We start from the raw sequence: 13,894 nt of genomic DNA, 5'->3' as shown, positions 1-13,894 counted from the left end.
CAGAGATCTCTCTGTCCTCACAACACTCCTGTGCCTTCCAGGTCTCCTTCTAATGCTGCTGCCTGAAGGTTAACATTTTAACAGAAAGGGCTTTCATTCCACGAGTAAAAAATGAGTCTACAGACTTCCCAGGACTTCCCAGGTGGCACTAGTGGTAAAGAACCCACCTGCCAAAGCAGGAGACATAAGAGATGTGGGATTGACCCCTGGGTCAGGAAGATCCCTGGAGGAAGGCATTGTGACCCACTTCAGTATTCTTGCCTAGAGAATCCCATGGACAGAGAAGCCTGGAAGGATACAGTCCATGTGGTCCCAAAGAGTCAGGCACGATGAAGCAACTTAGCACATGGACTTCTCAGGTGGTCCAGTGGTTAGGACTCTGCACTTCCACTGGGGAGGGCACAGGTTTGATCCCTGGTCAGGGAACTAAGATCCCCCATGGCACATGGCAAAAAAGTCTACCTCAGTGGCTATCTTTGGAATGTGACTCTACAGCCAAGCACCCTGCTGCATGCATTCCAGGGGAGGGGAATCTGCTCGCTCTGGTCATCACTGAAGTCAAATAGGGTGGTCGTCTTCCACTGCCTCTTAACCCCCGAATTTCAAAACATTCACTATCAGTTGCTGTTCTGACAACTTTTCAGCACCCAGCATAATGGCCTCTCATGTGCAGAAGGCCAGATGCCGCTGGCTTGGTGCCTGTGGGCTGGAGCAGAGCTGAAGGCTTCCTGTTCCCATGAAGACATCACTGAGCTTGGTAACTTTTCTCCAACTGAAACTGCTTCCTGTTCAGTTCTCCAATAGTTCTCCACTTCCCTGTGCTTTTGAACTTGGGCCAGCACTTTTTCTTATTTCCTACTGTTTTTTTTTTTTTAAATATTGCACCTGAGCAGAAACTTTTCTGGGGGGAGGGGGGCATACCATGGTGGCGTGCGGGCTCTTAATTCCCCAATCAGGAATCGAACTCATGCCCCTAGCATTGGTAGCATGAAGTCTTAACCACTGGACCCCAGGGAAGTCCCTAGTTCTTTCAGTAGAGCAATTTCCTTGGATTCCACTATGAAGCGAGAGGATGAGGGGCCAGAAGACCCATGGAGACAGAAGTTCATTCATTAATCACCTTTTTTGACTGGACACATAAAATGAAGCCCCATTTGCCTTTTTTTAGTTTCAGTCTTTCCTGCGCTGCTTATGCTGAGAGCTGAGAAAAGAAGTACTGAGGAATTTTAAGCCAGCTGCTTATAAATGTTTTTTAAAAACATCACCCCCAACTATTTACTGGAGAAGGCAATGGCAACCCACTCCAGTACTCTTGCCTGGGAAATCCTATGGACAGAGGAGCCTGGTAGGCTAGTCCATGGGGTCGTGAAGAGTCGGACCCGACTGAGCAAATTCACTTTCACTTTTCACTTTCCTGCACTGGAGAAAGAAATGGCAACCCACTCCAGTATTCTTGCCTGGAGAATCCCAGGGACAGGGGAGCCTGTGGGCTGCCATCTATGCGGTCGCACAGAGTCGGACACGACTGAAGCGACTTAGCAGCAGCAGCAACTATTTATATTCCATTTGTATTCATGGGAAACAAATCCCTGCCCAGACTAAAAAAAGCCTCTTTGAAAAACCCCTCTGAATCCTGCCTCAACAATGTCAATAGACACTTCTGCCTGCCAACCCTGCCCCGCACAATAAAGAAGGCTCTCAGGAATACAGTGAAAATGTATAGAGTTCAATCTTATTTAAAAGCAAAAAAAAAAAAAAGTAAAAAAAAAAAAAAGCAGCCTCAGTTCCCCAGTGATAGTTTCCTGAAATAGCTGAAGTTCAAGTCACTGAGTACAATCCCCTGTAGCACTAATGGAAGGTCAGCTTAATAAGAAGCTTGCTACAACCTGACAGCCTGTGTAAGTGTGGTTTAATAAAGGGATGACATTTAAATATATATATTTATTTATTTATCTTTGGCAGTGCTGGGTCTTTGTGAGTGAACACAGGCTTTCTCTAGTTGAGGCAAGCAGGGGCTACTCTCTAGTTGCGGTGCATGGGCCTCTCATTGCAGTGGCTTCTCTTGTTGCAGAGAACAGGGTTTAGGGCATAGGGGCTTTGTACTTGTAGCACGTGGGCCCAGTAGTTGTGGCCTGTGGGTTCCAGAATGTAGGCTCTGTAGTTGTGGTGCATAGGCTTAGTTGCTCCATGGCATGTGGGATCTTCCCGGACCAGGGATTGACCCGTATCCCCTGCATTGCAAGGTGAATTCTTAACCACTGGACCAGCAGGGTAGCCCAGGATGATCATTTAGATTTCAAAATATGTCCAGTCTTTCAAAAGAATCACAGAAATGACACTTTGCAAATACAGGTGCATTGAAGAAGGACTAAGAAGTGAATTTCATCTTGGCATCTGGTTACCACAACCTGAGGTTTGCAGCAATTATTCACTGTCTGAGATAAACTGTAGGGTCAGAGAGGGCCCTGGTGTTGGGAAAAGGATTTTCCATCCATCATACTAGCCACATTGAAAAAAATTACAAAAATTGCTGAAAATTGTTGCTGAAAGTCTAAGAAACAGACACTCCAAGAAACAGCTGGTGGGGGTGGAAGTTGGTGCAACTTTCATTGCAGTAGCTTCTCTTGTTGCAGAGCACAAAATGTAAAGAAGCCTATATACCCTATAGGTATATATATATGTAGTGGAGTGAAGTTGCTCAGTTGTGTCTGACTCTTTTCGACCCCATGTACAGTAGCCTACCATGTTCCTCTGTCCATGGGATTTTCCATACAAGATACTGGAGTGGGTTGCCATTTCCTTCTCCAGAGGATCTTCTGATCCAGGGATTAAACCCCAGTCTCCCACATTGTAGGCAGATGCTTTACTGTCTGAGCCACCAAGGAAATCCATATATATATATATATATATATATCCTATATACTCATTCTTCTATACTGTAGAAAGTTTTCTTAGGGATGTACTTCAGTTCAGTTCAGTCACTCAGTCGTGTCTGACTCTTTGCGACCCCACGAATCGCAGCACACCAGGCCTCCCTGTCCATCACCATCTCCCGGAGTTCACTCAGACTCACGTCCATCAAGTCAGTGATGCCATCCAGCCATCTCATCCTGGGTCGTCCCCTTCTCTTCCTGCCCCCAATCTCTCCCAGCATCACAGTCTTTTCCAATGAGTCAACTCTTCGCATGAGGTGGCCGAAGTACTGGAGCTTCAGCTTTAGCATCATTCCTTCCAAAGAAATCCCAGGACTGATCTCCTTCAGAATGGCCTGGTTGGATCTCCTTGCAGTCCAAGGGACCCTCAAGAGTCTTCTCTAACACCACAGTTCAAACGCATCAATTCTTCGGCGCTCAGCCTTCTTCACAGTCCAACTCTCACATCCATACATGACCACTGGAAAAACCATAGCCTTGACTAGACAGACCTTAGTCGGCAAAGTAATGTCTCTGCTTTTGAATATACTATCTAGTTTGGTCATAACTTTTCTTCCAAGGAGTAAGCGTCTTTTAATTTCATGGCTGCAGTCACCATCTGCAGGATGTACTTACATGTACATTAAAATGTAATTAAAATTAAAAATCCAATTAAAAATGTAGCAATGAAACATTGGAACTAGGAACTAGTTAAATATGTTACGATAAATTCTTACAATGAAATACTAGATAGTCATTAAAAAGAAGATGGGGACTTTTTTTACTTTTTAGGTTTCATTAGTTTTATTTCGGGAGAAGGCAATGGCAACCCACTCCAGTACTCTTGCCTGGAAAATCCCACGGATGGAGAAGCCTGGTGTGCTGCAGTCTATGGGGTCGCTAAGAGTCGGACCCGACTGAGCGACTTCACTTTCACTTCTCACTTTCATGCATTGGAGCAGGAAATGGCAACCCACTCCAGTGTTCTTGCCTGGAGAATCCCAGGGACAGAGGAGCCTGGTGGGCTGCCGTCTATGGGGTCGCACAGAGTCGGATATGACTGAAGCGACTTAGCAGCAGCAGCAGCAGTTTTATTTCTGTAACCTTTAAATCACACCCCACGAATTAGATTTTGTCACAACTGGATTTAGGGATGGCAGAGGAATCAAATTCACTATTTTCTGAAACACTGGCACACAAAAGGGGAGGGAAGAATTACTTAGCTAAGGTAATTCACAAAACACCATCAGAAAAATCCATAAACAAAAGCTAAACACTTAATCATTAAGTTTAATGCTAATTGGTAAAGGATTCTAAATCAATTCACTGGCATAAAGTTTCTTGTTTAAGTCCACAAATCTTTCTCTAAACATTACTGATCCTTTGCCAAAGGATAAATGGATGATTTCACTAGTATCTTATGACACAGCTAGCTGTTGGAATATTCCAGAGTAAAATGGAAAATAATTCTGTAAGAATGTGAAGGCAACAATTAGCAGCCAATATTCTCAGTTCAGTTCAGTTGCTCAGTCATGTCTGACTCTTTGAGACCCCATGGACTGCAGCACACCAGGCCTCCCTGTCCATCACCAACTCCCAGAGTTTACTCAAACTCATGTCCATTGAGTTGGTGTTCATCCTCTGTCATCCCTTTCTCCTCCTGCCTTTAATCTTTGCAAGCATCAGGGTCTTTTCAAATGAGTCAGTTCTTTGCATCAGGTGGCCAAAGTATTGGAGTTTCAGCTTCAACATCAATCCTTCTAATGAATATTCAGGACTGACTTCTTTTAGGATTGACTGGTTGGATCTCCTTGCAGACCAAGGGACTCTCAAGAGTTTCCTCCAACACCACAGTTCAAAAGCATCAGTTTTTTGGTGCTCAGCTTTCTTTATAGTCCAACTCTCACATCCATACATGACTACTGGGAAAACCATAGCTTTGACTAGACGAACTTTCATTGGCAAAGTAATGTCTCTGCTTTTTAATATGCCGTCTAGGTTGGTCATAACTTTTCTTCCAAGGAGCAAGTGTCTTTTAATTTCATGGCCACAGTCACCATCTGCAGTGATTTTGGAGCCCTCTAAAATAGTCTGTCACTGTTTCCATTATTTCCTCATCTATTTGCCATGAAGTGATGGGCCCAGATGCCATGATCTTAGTTTTCTGAATATTCTCAGAATTTCCAATTATCAAAAGCATATACAATTTTAATCTAGGAAAGTCAACTTTATAAACTTAAGTTTTTAGATTCAAAAGCATCCCACTTTAACTGGTACAGGAATACTGAAAATAGTCCCTAAAAATCTCACTAAACAATTTATAGAAAGAAAAACATTCCCTTATATTTAATAAATGTAGTTGGTAATGGATTCTTCAAAACAGGTGATATACATGCTTTTAACTGATGACCAGGGACTGATGGGTGGGTGACTGAGAGAGGTGAACATACTTAAAGGCCACATTCTCCGCATTGCTCAGTTTCAAGTACTTGCCCAAGGTAGTGATTACCTTGTTATTTAGAATCTGAAACTTGTGAATTCAAATTCTCTCCACTGTCTTCTTCAAAGGCATGTTTTTGATAACCTCATCTTTGCCATCATGTTTGTGGACTTTAGACAGATGACAGCAGAAATCCAGTATGGCAAAGCATCTCTCCTGGTCACCCAAGAATGGTGGGAATGTAAATTGGTGAAGCCACTATGGAAAATGGGATAGGGGCTCCTTAAAAAGTTAAACATAGAACTACCATACGATCCAGCAATTCCAATCTTGGGTATTTACCCAAAGGATATGAAAACAGTAACTCAAAAAGATATCTGTACTCCCATGTTCACTGCAGCATTATTTACAACATCCAAGATATGGAAATACCTATGTGTTCATCCATGGATAAATAGATAAAGCAAATATAGTATGCAAGGAATTACTATTCAGTCATAAAAAAAGAATGAGATTGCCATTTGTGATAACCTGGAAGGCATTGTGTTAAGTAAGTCAGAAAGAGAAAGACAAATACCGTATAATCTCAGTTATATGTGAAATCAAGCCCTCTACTCCCCTCCTAAAACCCATGAACTCATAGATGCAAAGAACAGACTAGTGGTTGCCAGAAGCAGAGGGTGCAGGGGGCAGAGGTTGAAACAGGTGAAGGGGGTCAAAAGGTATAAACTTCCAGTTATAAAATAAATAAGTCATGGAGATGTAATGTACAGCATGGTGACTAAAGTTAATAATACCATATTGTGTGTGTACACACACACACACACACACACACACACACACACACACACAATGACCATGTCACATGGCTTGTGGGATATTAGTTACCCACCCAGGCATTGAACCTGGGACCTCAGCAGTGAAAATGCTGAGTCCTAACCACTGGACCATTAAGGAATTCCCGTATACTTTAAAGTTATTAAGAAATTGGATCTTAAAAGTTCTCATCATAAGAAAAACACTATATAACTATGTGCAGTGATGAATATTAACTAGACTAATTGTGGAGATCTTTTGCAATACATATAAATACTGAACCATTATGTTGTACACCTGAAAATAATATAAAGTTATATCATATCTCAATTTAAAAATTTAAAGGAGTTAAAAAGATTTAAGTACAAAAGGGCTTTATATTTCTGTTTGAATTTGCATAAAACATTCCTAGACACACATCACAAGAAACAGTGATTACTTCTATGAAGTGAGCCTGTGTGTGTCAGTCGTGTCTGACTCTTTGCAACCCCATGGACTAGCCCGCCAGGCTCCTCTGTCCATGGGATTCTCCAGGCAAGAATACTGGAGTGGGTTTCCATGACCTTCTCCAGGGGATCTTCCCAACCCAGGGAGTGAACCCATGTCTCTTTCATCTCTTTCATTGGCAGGCAAGTTCTTTTCTACTAGCACCACTGGGGAAGCACTGAAGGAATGTGAGAGGGTGCTATATAGAGCCATGATTAATTTAAGCTGTTTTCCTATTTCCATATTAACACTGTATAGCTGTGTGGTATTTCACAGCTCCAGGCTCTTCCACATGAATGATTGTGGCAGACAGTTCACTGCTCATCAACACCCTTTTAGTCCCCATCCTGATCTTGATCCAGTGGCAACAGCTCAGCCCAGGGCATGAAGCAAGACTGGTCCAAGTTGGTGACTCTCAACTTTGGCTGCACTGCACAATCCCCTGGGGAGCTTTTAAAACATCCCAATAACTGGATCCCACCCCAAACCAATTGTATCAGAATCCCTGTGGACTGAGCTCTTTTAATAGTGACATTAAAAAAAAAAAAAAACTCAGGTGAAGGTAATGCTCAGCCAGGGCTGAGAACCCACTGGTCTAAGCCAGTCAGGAGAACGCCTTTCCCTTTCACCAATTACTGGGTTAGGTCAGATCACGTGACCCAGTTCTAGCCAGTGAGACATAGAAGGAAGTCAGCTGGGGTAGGGGTTTCTGGGGAAGGTTTTATAACCAGATTGAAGGCAAGAGAGACATATGAGGGAAAACTGCACCCCTTACTAACCAGCTTCCTTCTTTTCTGCATTTTCACAACCCTGCACAGTTGGGTGAGAAAGTGATGCTTCTTGCTGAGGCTACCATCTTGTGACAATGGGAAGACAATTTGATGAAGAAAAGCCAAGAAGATGGAAAAGACGGAATAGGCCTGGCTCCTTGGTGACTTGGTTTGTTGCTACAATTCCCACCCAGACCTGAAAAAAAGTGCACTGATCCCCCACCCTGCCAAATCCTGGCTGTCAGGTCTGGAGCATCCAGAAGCCACTCAGGTTAATTCACTGCTGAGCCGGGGGCATGCTGCAGGGTCTCAGGTGAAGGACAGCCATGGGGAAGATGGCCCTAGCTAGAGTCACAGGCTTTCCTGTGTAGCTGCTGTTGGCAGTGCTCAGGGATATTTTATTGGGTTTTTCAGTATTAGTAATAAAGCTAAATGTGGTTCTCACCCTAGACTAGCCACTAAACCTGGCTGTGGTGGTGCCAAAGGTGTGCCAGGAGATAGTAAGGGGTGGGGGGCAGATGAGGGTGTGTTATAGCGGAGAGATTCTGAGCTCTGGGGTCTAACACCACTGCTGCCTGACCTTCAGTAGCCCAGGTGTAACTTTGGGCAAGTTATTTGATTTCTCTGAGTCTTTGATTTCTCATCTATAAAACTGATAATATGCTGTGATGAAAGAAATGCTCACATATGGCGGTATGGGGAAGTCCTTCTGGTTTATACATGATTTAACTCAAATGTGATGCTAACTAAAACAGCCTGTTTGTGGCCTATCAAACATACACTGTTCATCTACCCTATTAATGAAAAGGGCACAGAAGTAAAATATTGTCCATGTTAAAAATAAAAATTAAATGTCTCCCTTCCTGGGATACCAATGCTGGTACTCCTTCCATGATGACTCACTTCCCAGGGGCTGAGGCCATACTGACTGTGTAGGTGCTGATTTTTTTTGGAAACCTGGACAGAATGGATTCCTGACTTGCTTAGTGTTCTTTGTTCTGAAAAAATATAAAACTGAGCTGAAAACCATGTTTCTCTGGAGAAGTTCTTCAGAGTCATCCATCTTCCTGTCTTCTGGGCTATAGTCCTCAGTTTGGCTCAAATAAAACTTTTTCTATTCCTATTATAGATTATTTATTATTTTCATTGGCAGTCATAACAATGATATAGCCACTATGCCTAACTCAATGCATTGGTACCTAAGGATCCATCCCCTTCCCATCCCTAGAGTGCAATGTGACAGACTTTTGGAAACTCATCAGTTGGCCAATAACATCCTTCTAGGAACCAGGAATACAAGCATTTTAATAAATCCACTGATTGGTGGTGACATGGTGCTTGCCCAATAATTCCAGCAGAAAGGCCGGAGGAAGAGTTCAATCACCAGAGAATGAAAGAGCTTAAAGCTTGTTCCCAGATGCCCCTGCAAGCTTGCAAAGGAAACCTCAATTGGCTGTTCCAAACTCCAGCACCAATGTCTGGCCCCATAGTCACTGCCACCCACACAGAGTTTAACCTCCTAGAGGATGAAGACTTGTGGCCTCAAGTCCTACTCTCAGTTCACTTCCTTACCTCACCCCAGTCAGTGCCAAATGTTAGTAAAAATGAAAAAAAATAACAGTAAAAATTTCTGGGAGACTGTCAGCTCTTAAAGCCATAAAACACTGCAGTTAATTTGTCCTCAAGAGATGGCCCCTCAGACCCATAAAGGAGGGTTGGGAATCATTGTGTTACTTACATCTGTAAACACAGGATTAGCAGATGAAAGGATGTTTTTGTTAAAAAGTGACAAGTTCCAAGTCACCCAGTGCCTTTTACCTTCACTCTTCTTAGGAAAGAACACAGACTTCCTAAGCAATTACAGAAACTAAGAAAACCACTTGATCACTGGAAGAAAAATCAGCTTCCAAAATCACTCTGCAACCCTGGCTCTATTAACAGCAAAAAAATCCATCTTCATTAACATCTTCAACTTTGTCCTCAGAGCTTCATCCCAGAGGAATACTAAATTACACTGTAAACTAATGAATGGAAACTTAAGTCACTTCCGCCCAGCCCACGATGCTTTTCCTCCTCTGGACTGCACCCTTCCAACTCACACAAAGTTTGGGGAATCACATTCCTATTCCACTCACTAGACTCCTGAGGTCAGCATCATGCAGAACAAACTTCCCTCAGCCCAACCAACAGGCCATAGGCTGACCCAGACACTGAACACATTTTGAGATCATGTAAGCCCCATTTTGGCATCTTAGGATAGCTTTGGATATATGCTTTACACAGAAAGAACCAAAAAAAAGGCGGGGGGGATATCTTTTCACAAAGATCCTTCTGCAGTCACAGCCAAAGATGTTAATTGCCCATCCAAGGTTCCATCTCTCACGGGGAGGGAACGGGGCAGAGTTGGGGAAGCCCAGCCCAGAGGTTCTGTCTGCATTAGAGGAAGCAGACGAGGCAGCTTTTGTGAGCTAATGTGAACGGGATATGGTCAAATATCCTGCGGGCGCCAGCAATTGGGGGCGGGGGTGGGGGGAGTCACCAGGGGAAATAAAAATCCATTCCTGGCCAATATACCAGAGCCTGAGACACACACACACACACACACACACGTGCAAAAACTGTCGCAAGAGAGGCCTGACTACGCCTGTCTGCTTGGTAAATCCAAAGGAAAGCCTCGGAGTCTGCAAGTCAGAGAGGCAGAGGCAGAGAAGAAATATGAAACGGATTAGGGGCAGGTAGGATAACAGTGAATAACTTTCCCTCAAATCTTACTTTTAGGTTTTCTCTGTGCCTACAAACACTGCTTCAAAAGGTTTCCCCATAGGACAGAGTGGCCTCAAGATGAAATGATAATGATGGACCTCAAATGGTCCACAAAATCCTATACTTTTCATGTCAACTCCCAATATCGAGCTTCATTGTGACTTTCAAACCTTCTCTACTCCGCTCAGACCCTCCTCCCTCTCCTTTCCCCACTCCCTCATTCTCAACAGACCATACTACCTCTTACTTCAGAGAGGAAACAGAGTGCGGAAGCTTGGGTCCCGCCTCAGCCATCAACGTCTACCTTCTCAGGGTCTTCCTCTGGGAAGGCAGGTGGCTATTCTAGAGATCCAGATGACTTTCCCAAATGCTCCCAGCTGGGCTTACCCCACCGCTCGGATCTACTTTCACCCACTGAGATCCATCTGAGACGGCATCCCTCCCCTCCCCCTGCAGGCTGATCCAAGCTCCCCAAAGACACTTTCCTGTCGCTTCCCTGCCTGGGGGCCACCTTACCCGGATCTGTCCCGGGGGCGCGGGTGGCGGACTACGTGGCGCCATCCGCCTCGGTCTCCAGCTGTGTCTCCTCGTCCTCAGGCGGCTCGACATCACCATCTTCCCCGCTACGAGGGTAAGCCAGCAGGCGCATGGCTGGGGCGCAGGCGGCCTCCACCTGGCGCACCTGCTCTCGGCTCAGGCGCTCGCGCCAGGCGTGCACTGCCTCGCGGGCATCGCGCGCTGACAGGTGGAAGGGCCGGTCGGCGCCATAGGCCGCGCCGCGCGTCATGTTGAGCGCGAAGGCGTCCAGGGCTGCGAGCGCGCGGAGCCCGGCGAAGCGTTGCAGGCGGCGCAACTGGGCGCGCGGCTGCCGCACCAGGTCCTCGTAGCGCAGCCTCAGGTAGCGGCGCCGCAGCCAGGTGGGAGCGCCGCGCGCGAACAGCAAATCGCGCATCCAGGCTTCGCAGATCACCTCGAGTGCGCCGGTCAGGAAGAAGTCGGCACGCGGCGTGGCGGGCAGCGCGCGGGATGCTCCTCCGGGGCGAGCACCCACGCCATGCGCCAGCAGCACGCGGTGGAAGCGGTCGCCCCTCTGGCGGGTGCGCAGCACCTGGATGCTCTCGCGCAGCAGCCCCTGCCGGGACTTGAGACGAGAGTTGTGGACAGCCCGCGGGTCGCGAAAAAGCTGCACCACCTTCAGGTTGAGGCCTGGGTCGCGCAGAAGGGGCACCAGCACGCCCAGGTCGAGGAGGCGCACGTCCTTGATGACCACGACCGGATACTTGTGGCACTCGGCCTCCAGGGCTCGGAGTGCCACGGGTGGGCAGCTGCGCTCGCAGGCAGTGTCCTCAACGAGGCCGACCTCGGCGCGGGCCCGGGGTCCGCCAGGGCACAGCGGCGGCGAGCAGATGACCTTGTTGGTCCGCCAGCGAAAGAGGGAGGCCGTGGTGAGATTGGCCGCGTCTGGGGGGCGCGCGGCAGGGTCACCGGGCGGCGCGTACAGCTGCAGGACTGAGAAGTCGCAGCGGAAGAGCGAGCGCAGCATGTCGCGGAGTGCGCCCTGCAGGCTCTCGGCGTCGCCCGGATACAGCGCCTGCCACAGATGCCACATGGGTTCGTACAAGTAGAAAACGTCCGGGTGCTGGTTAAACAGCTCGCCCAGGAACGATGAGCCGGTGCGCCAGGTAGCATGCACGTAGATGTGCTGCTTTTCGCGAGACGCGGCCTCCCCGACGGCGCTGTTGAGATTGCCCGAGGACCTGGGGGACCGGCCAGCGACCCCCTCCGCGGCTGGCCGCGCCTCCGCGCCCTGCTCGCGCTCGCCCGCCGCCGCCGCCTCCAGGCTCCACACTCCCAGGCTGCGCTGCAGGCCCGGGCAGTGCCGGGCGCCCTTGTCCTCATCGCGGCCGCCGTCCAGGACCGAGGGGATGAGCAGAAGCACCAGCGTGTATAGCACCAACAGCAGCGCGAACTTGCAGTACTCCCGGCGCCGCCGCCGCCGGCCCTTCATCTTTCACCTAACCGCTCCAGAGCGGGTGGAGCGCCCTTCCTCTCTCCTTTCTCGGAAATTCCGTCCCGAGTCCGCTCCTCCGGCTTCTTGAGACCCCTCTGCGCCGGGAGGAGCGGAGTCACCGGGGCCGTGCATCCACAAGGGAAACTCTGGAGGCGGTGGTGCTGCGTCCCTGCCCTTTCCTGGCTCAGCCCTGGAGAGCCGCCTATTGGCCAGCTTGAAGCGGCCGGCCCCGCCTTCCACCCGGCAGCTTCTCTCCGCCTCTCTCTCCGCTTGGGTTAGCTCTGTCAAATCTGGGCGGGGTTGTCCTGGGGTGGGGGACGCCAGCTGGGGGCGCATGGAGCCAGACCCCACCTTTCCTCAACCCCTCCTTAATGAAGTCAAGTCTTCGTGAATTGACTGCAGGCAAGGAAGGGGCTCGTGTGTACAGAATGTACCCAGTAACAGGACGTGGACCCCATCCGGAGAACTCCACTGCCTCTCCTGTTTTATGTCCCCTACTTGGCCATCTCTGTCATAAGCAGACCCTCCTCCACACTATTTAAAATGGGGTCCCTGGTCACCATCTACATCTGGCGCCCCCGTCAGCTACGGGGTGGGTGTTACTGAGTGCTGGATGGAAGCACTTCTTTAGGATAAAGACAGAGGTTGCAGAGTGCATCGTGGTCCAGAGGAATGGGAGGCCCTACTTGCACTCTCACAGAGTGTTTACTTGTCTAGGTATACCCTGTGTGGAAATGTAAGTGTTATGTTCCTAGGGCTTGCTCTAACTCATGTCCATCGAGTTGGTGATGCCATCCAACCATCTCATCCTCTGTCATCCCTTGCTCCTTTTGCCTTCAATCTTGCCCAGCATTAGGGTCTTTTCCAATGAGTCAGTTCTTCACATCAGAGTACTGGAGTTTCAGCTTCAACATCAGTCCTTCCAATGAATAGGTTGATCATAGCTTTTCTTCCAAGGAGCAAGCATCTTTTAATTTCATGGCTGCAGTCACCATCTGCAGTGATTTTGGAGCCCCTCAAAATAAAGTTTCTCACTGTTTCCATTGTTACCCTATCTATTTGCCATGAAGTGATGGGACCAGATGCCATGATCTTTGTTTTCTACATTTTGAGTTTTAAGCCAACTTTTTCACTCTCCTCTTTCACTTTCATTAAGAGGCTCTTTAGTTCTTCGCTTTCTGCCATAAGGATGGTGTCATCTGTGTAGGTGAGGTATTTCATATTTCTTCCAGCAATCTTGATTCCAGCTTGTGCTTCATCCAGCCTGGCATTAGCATGATATACTCTGCCTATAAGTTAAACCAGCAAGGTGACAATATACAACCTTGATGTACTCCTTTCCCTATTTGGAACCAGTCTGTTGGTTCATGTCCTGTTCTAATTGTTGCTTCTTGACCTGCATACAGATTTTTCAGGAGACAGGTAAGGTTGTCTGGTATTCCCATCTCTTTCAGAATTTTCCAGAGTTTGTTTTGATCCATACAGTCAAAGGCTTTGGCGTAGTCAATAAAGCAGAAGTAGTTGTTTTTCTGAAACTCTCTTGCTGTTTGGATAATCCAACAGGTGTTGGCAATTTGATCTCTGGTTCCTCTGCCTTTTCTAAATCCAGCTTGAACATCTGGAAGTTCACGGTTCATGTACTGCTGAAGCCTAGCTTGGAGAATTTTGAGCATTCCTTTGCTGGTGTGTGAGATGA

The 13,894-nt window shown here is 47.4% G+C and overlaps 1 protein-coding gene and 1 non-coding gene across 3 annotated transcripts in view; both read right to left on the bottom strand.

The window, feature by feature from the left end:
- The window catches only part of CHST7 (carbohydrate sulfotransferase 7), a 77,688-nt gene extending 65,288 nt beyond the window's left edge, over positions 1–12,400 (bottom strand). Inside the window, exon 1 of one of the 2 annotated variants that reach the window (XM_018043846.1) lies at positions 10,704–12,400. In XM_018043846.1, the coding sequence (XP_017899335.1) occupies positions 10,735–12,195 (1,461 nt within the window). In that variant the 5' untranslated portion in view covers positions 12,196–12,400 and the 3' untranslated portion in view covers positions 10,704–10,734. The remainder of the gene's footprint in view (positions 1–10,703) is intronic. The other variant, XM_018043845.1, reaches the window with a different exon arrangement.
- On the bottom strand, positions 6,237–6,309 carry TRNAE-UUC. The gene has a single exon. It is a non-coding gene; the product is annotated as a tRNA-Glu (tRNA).
- Positions 12,401–13,894: the final 1,494 nt, after the last annotated feature.

This window comes from Capra hircus (genome assembly GCF_001704415.2).
Source record: "Capra hircus breed San Clemente chromosome X unlocalized genomic scaffold, ASM170441v1, whole genome shotgun sequence".
In the NCBI taxonomy this organism is placed as follows: domain Eukaryota; kingdom Metazoa; phylum Chordata; class Mammalia; order Artiodactyla; family Bovidae; genus Capra; species Capra hircus.
This window is presented reverse-complemented; position numbering and strand designations above follow the sequence as displayed.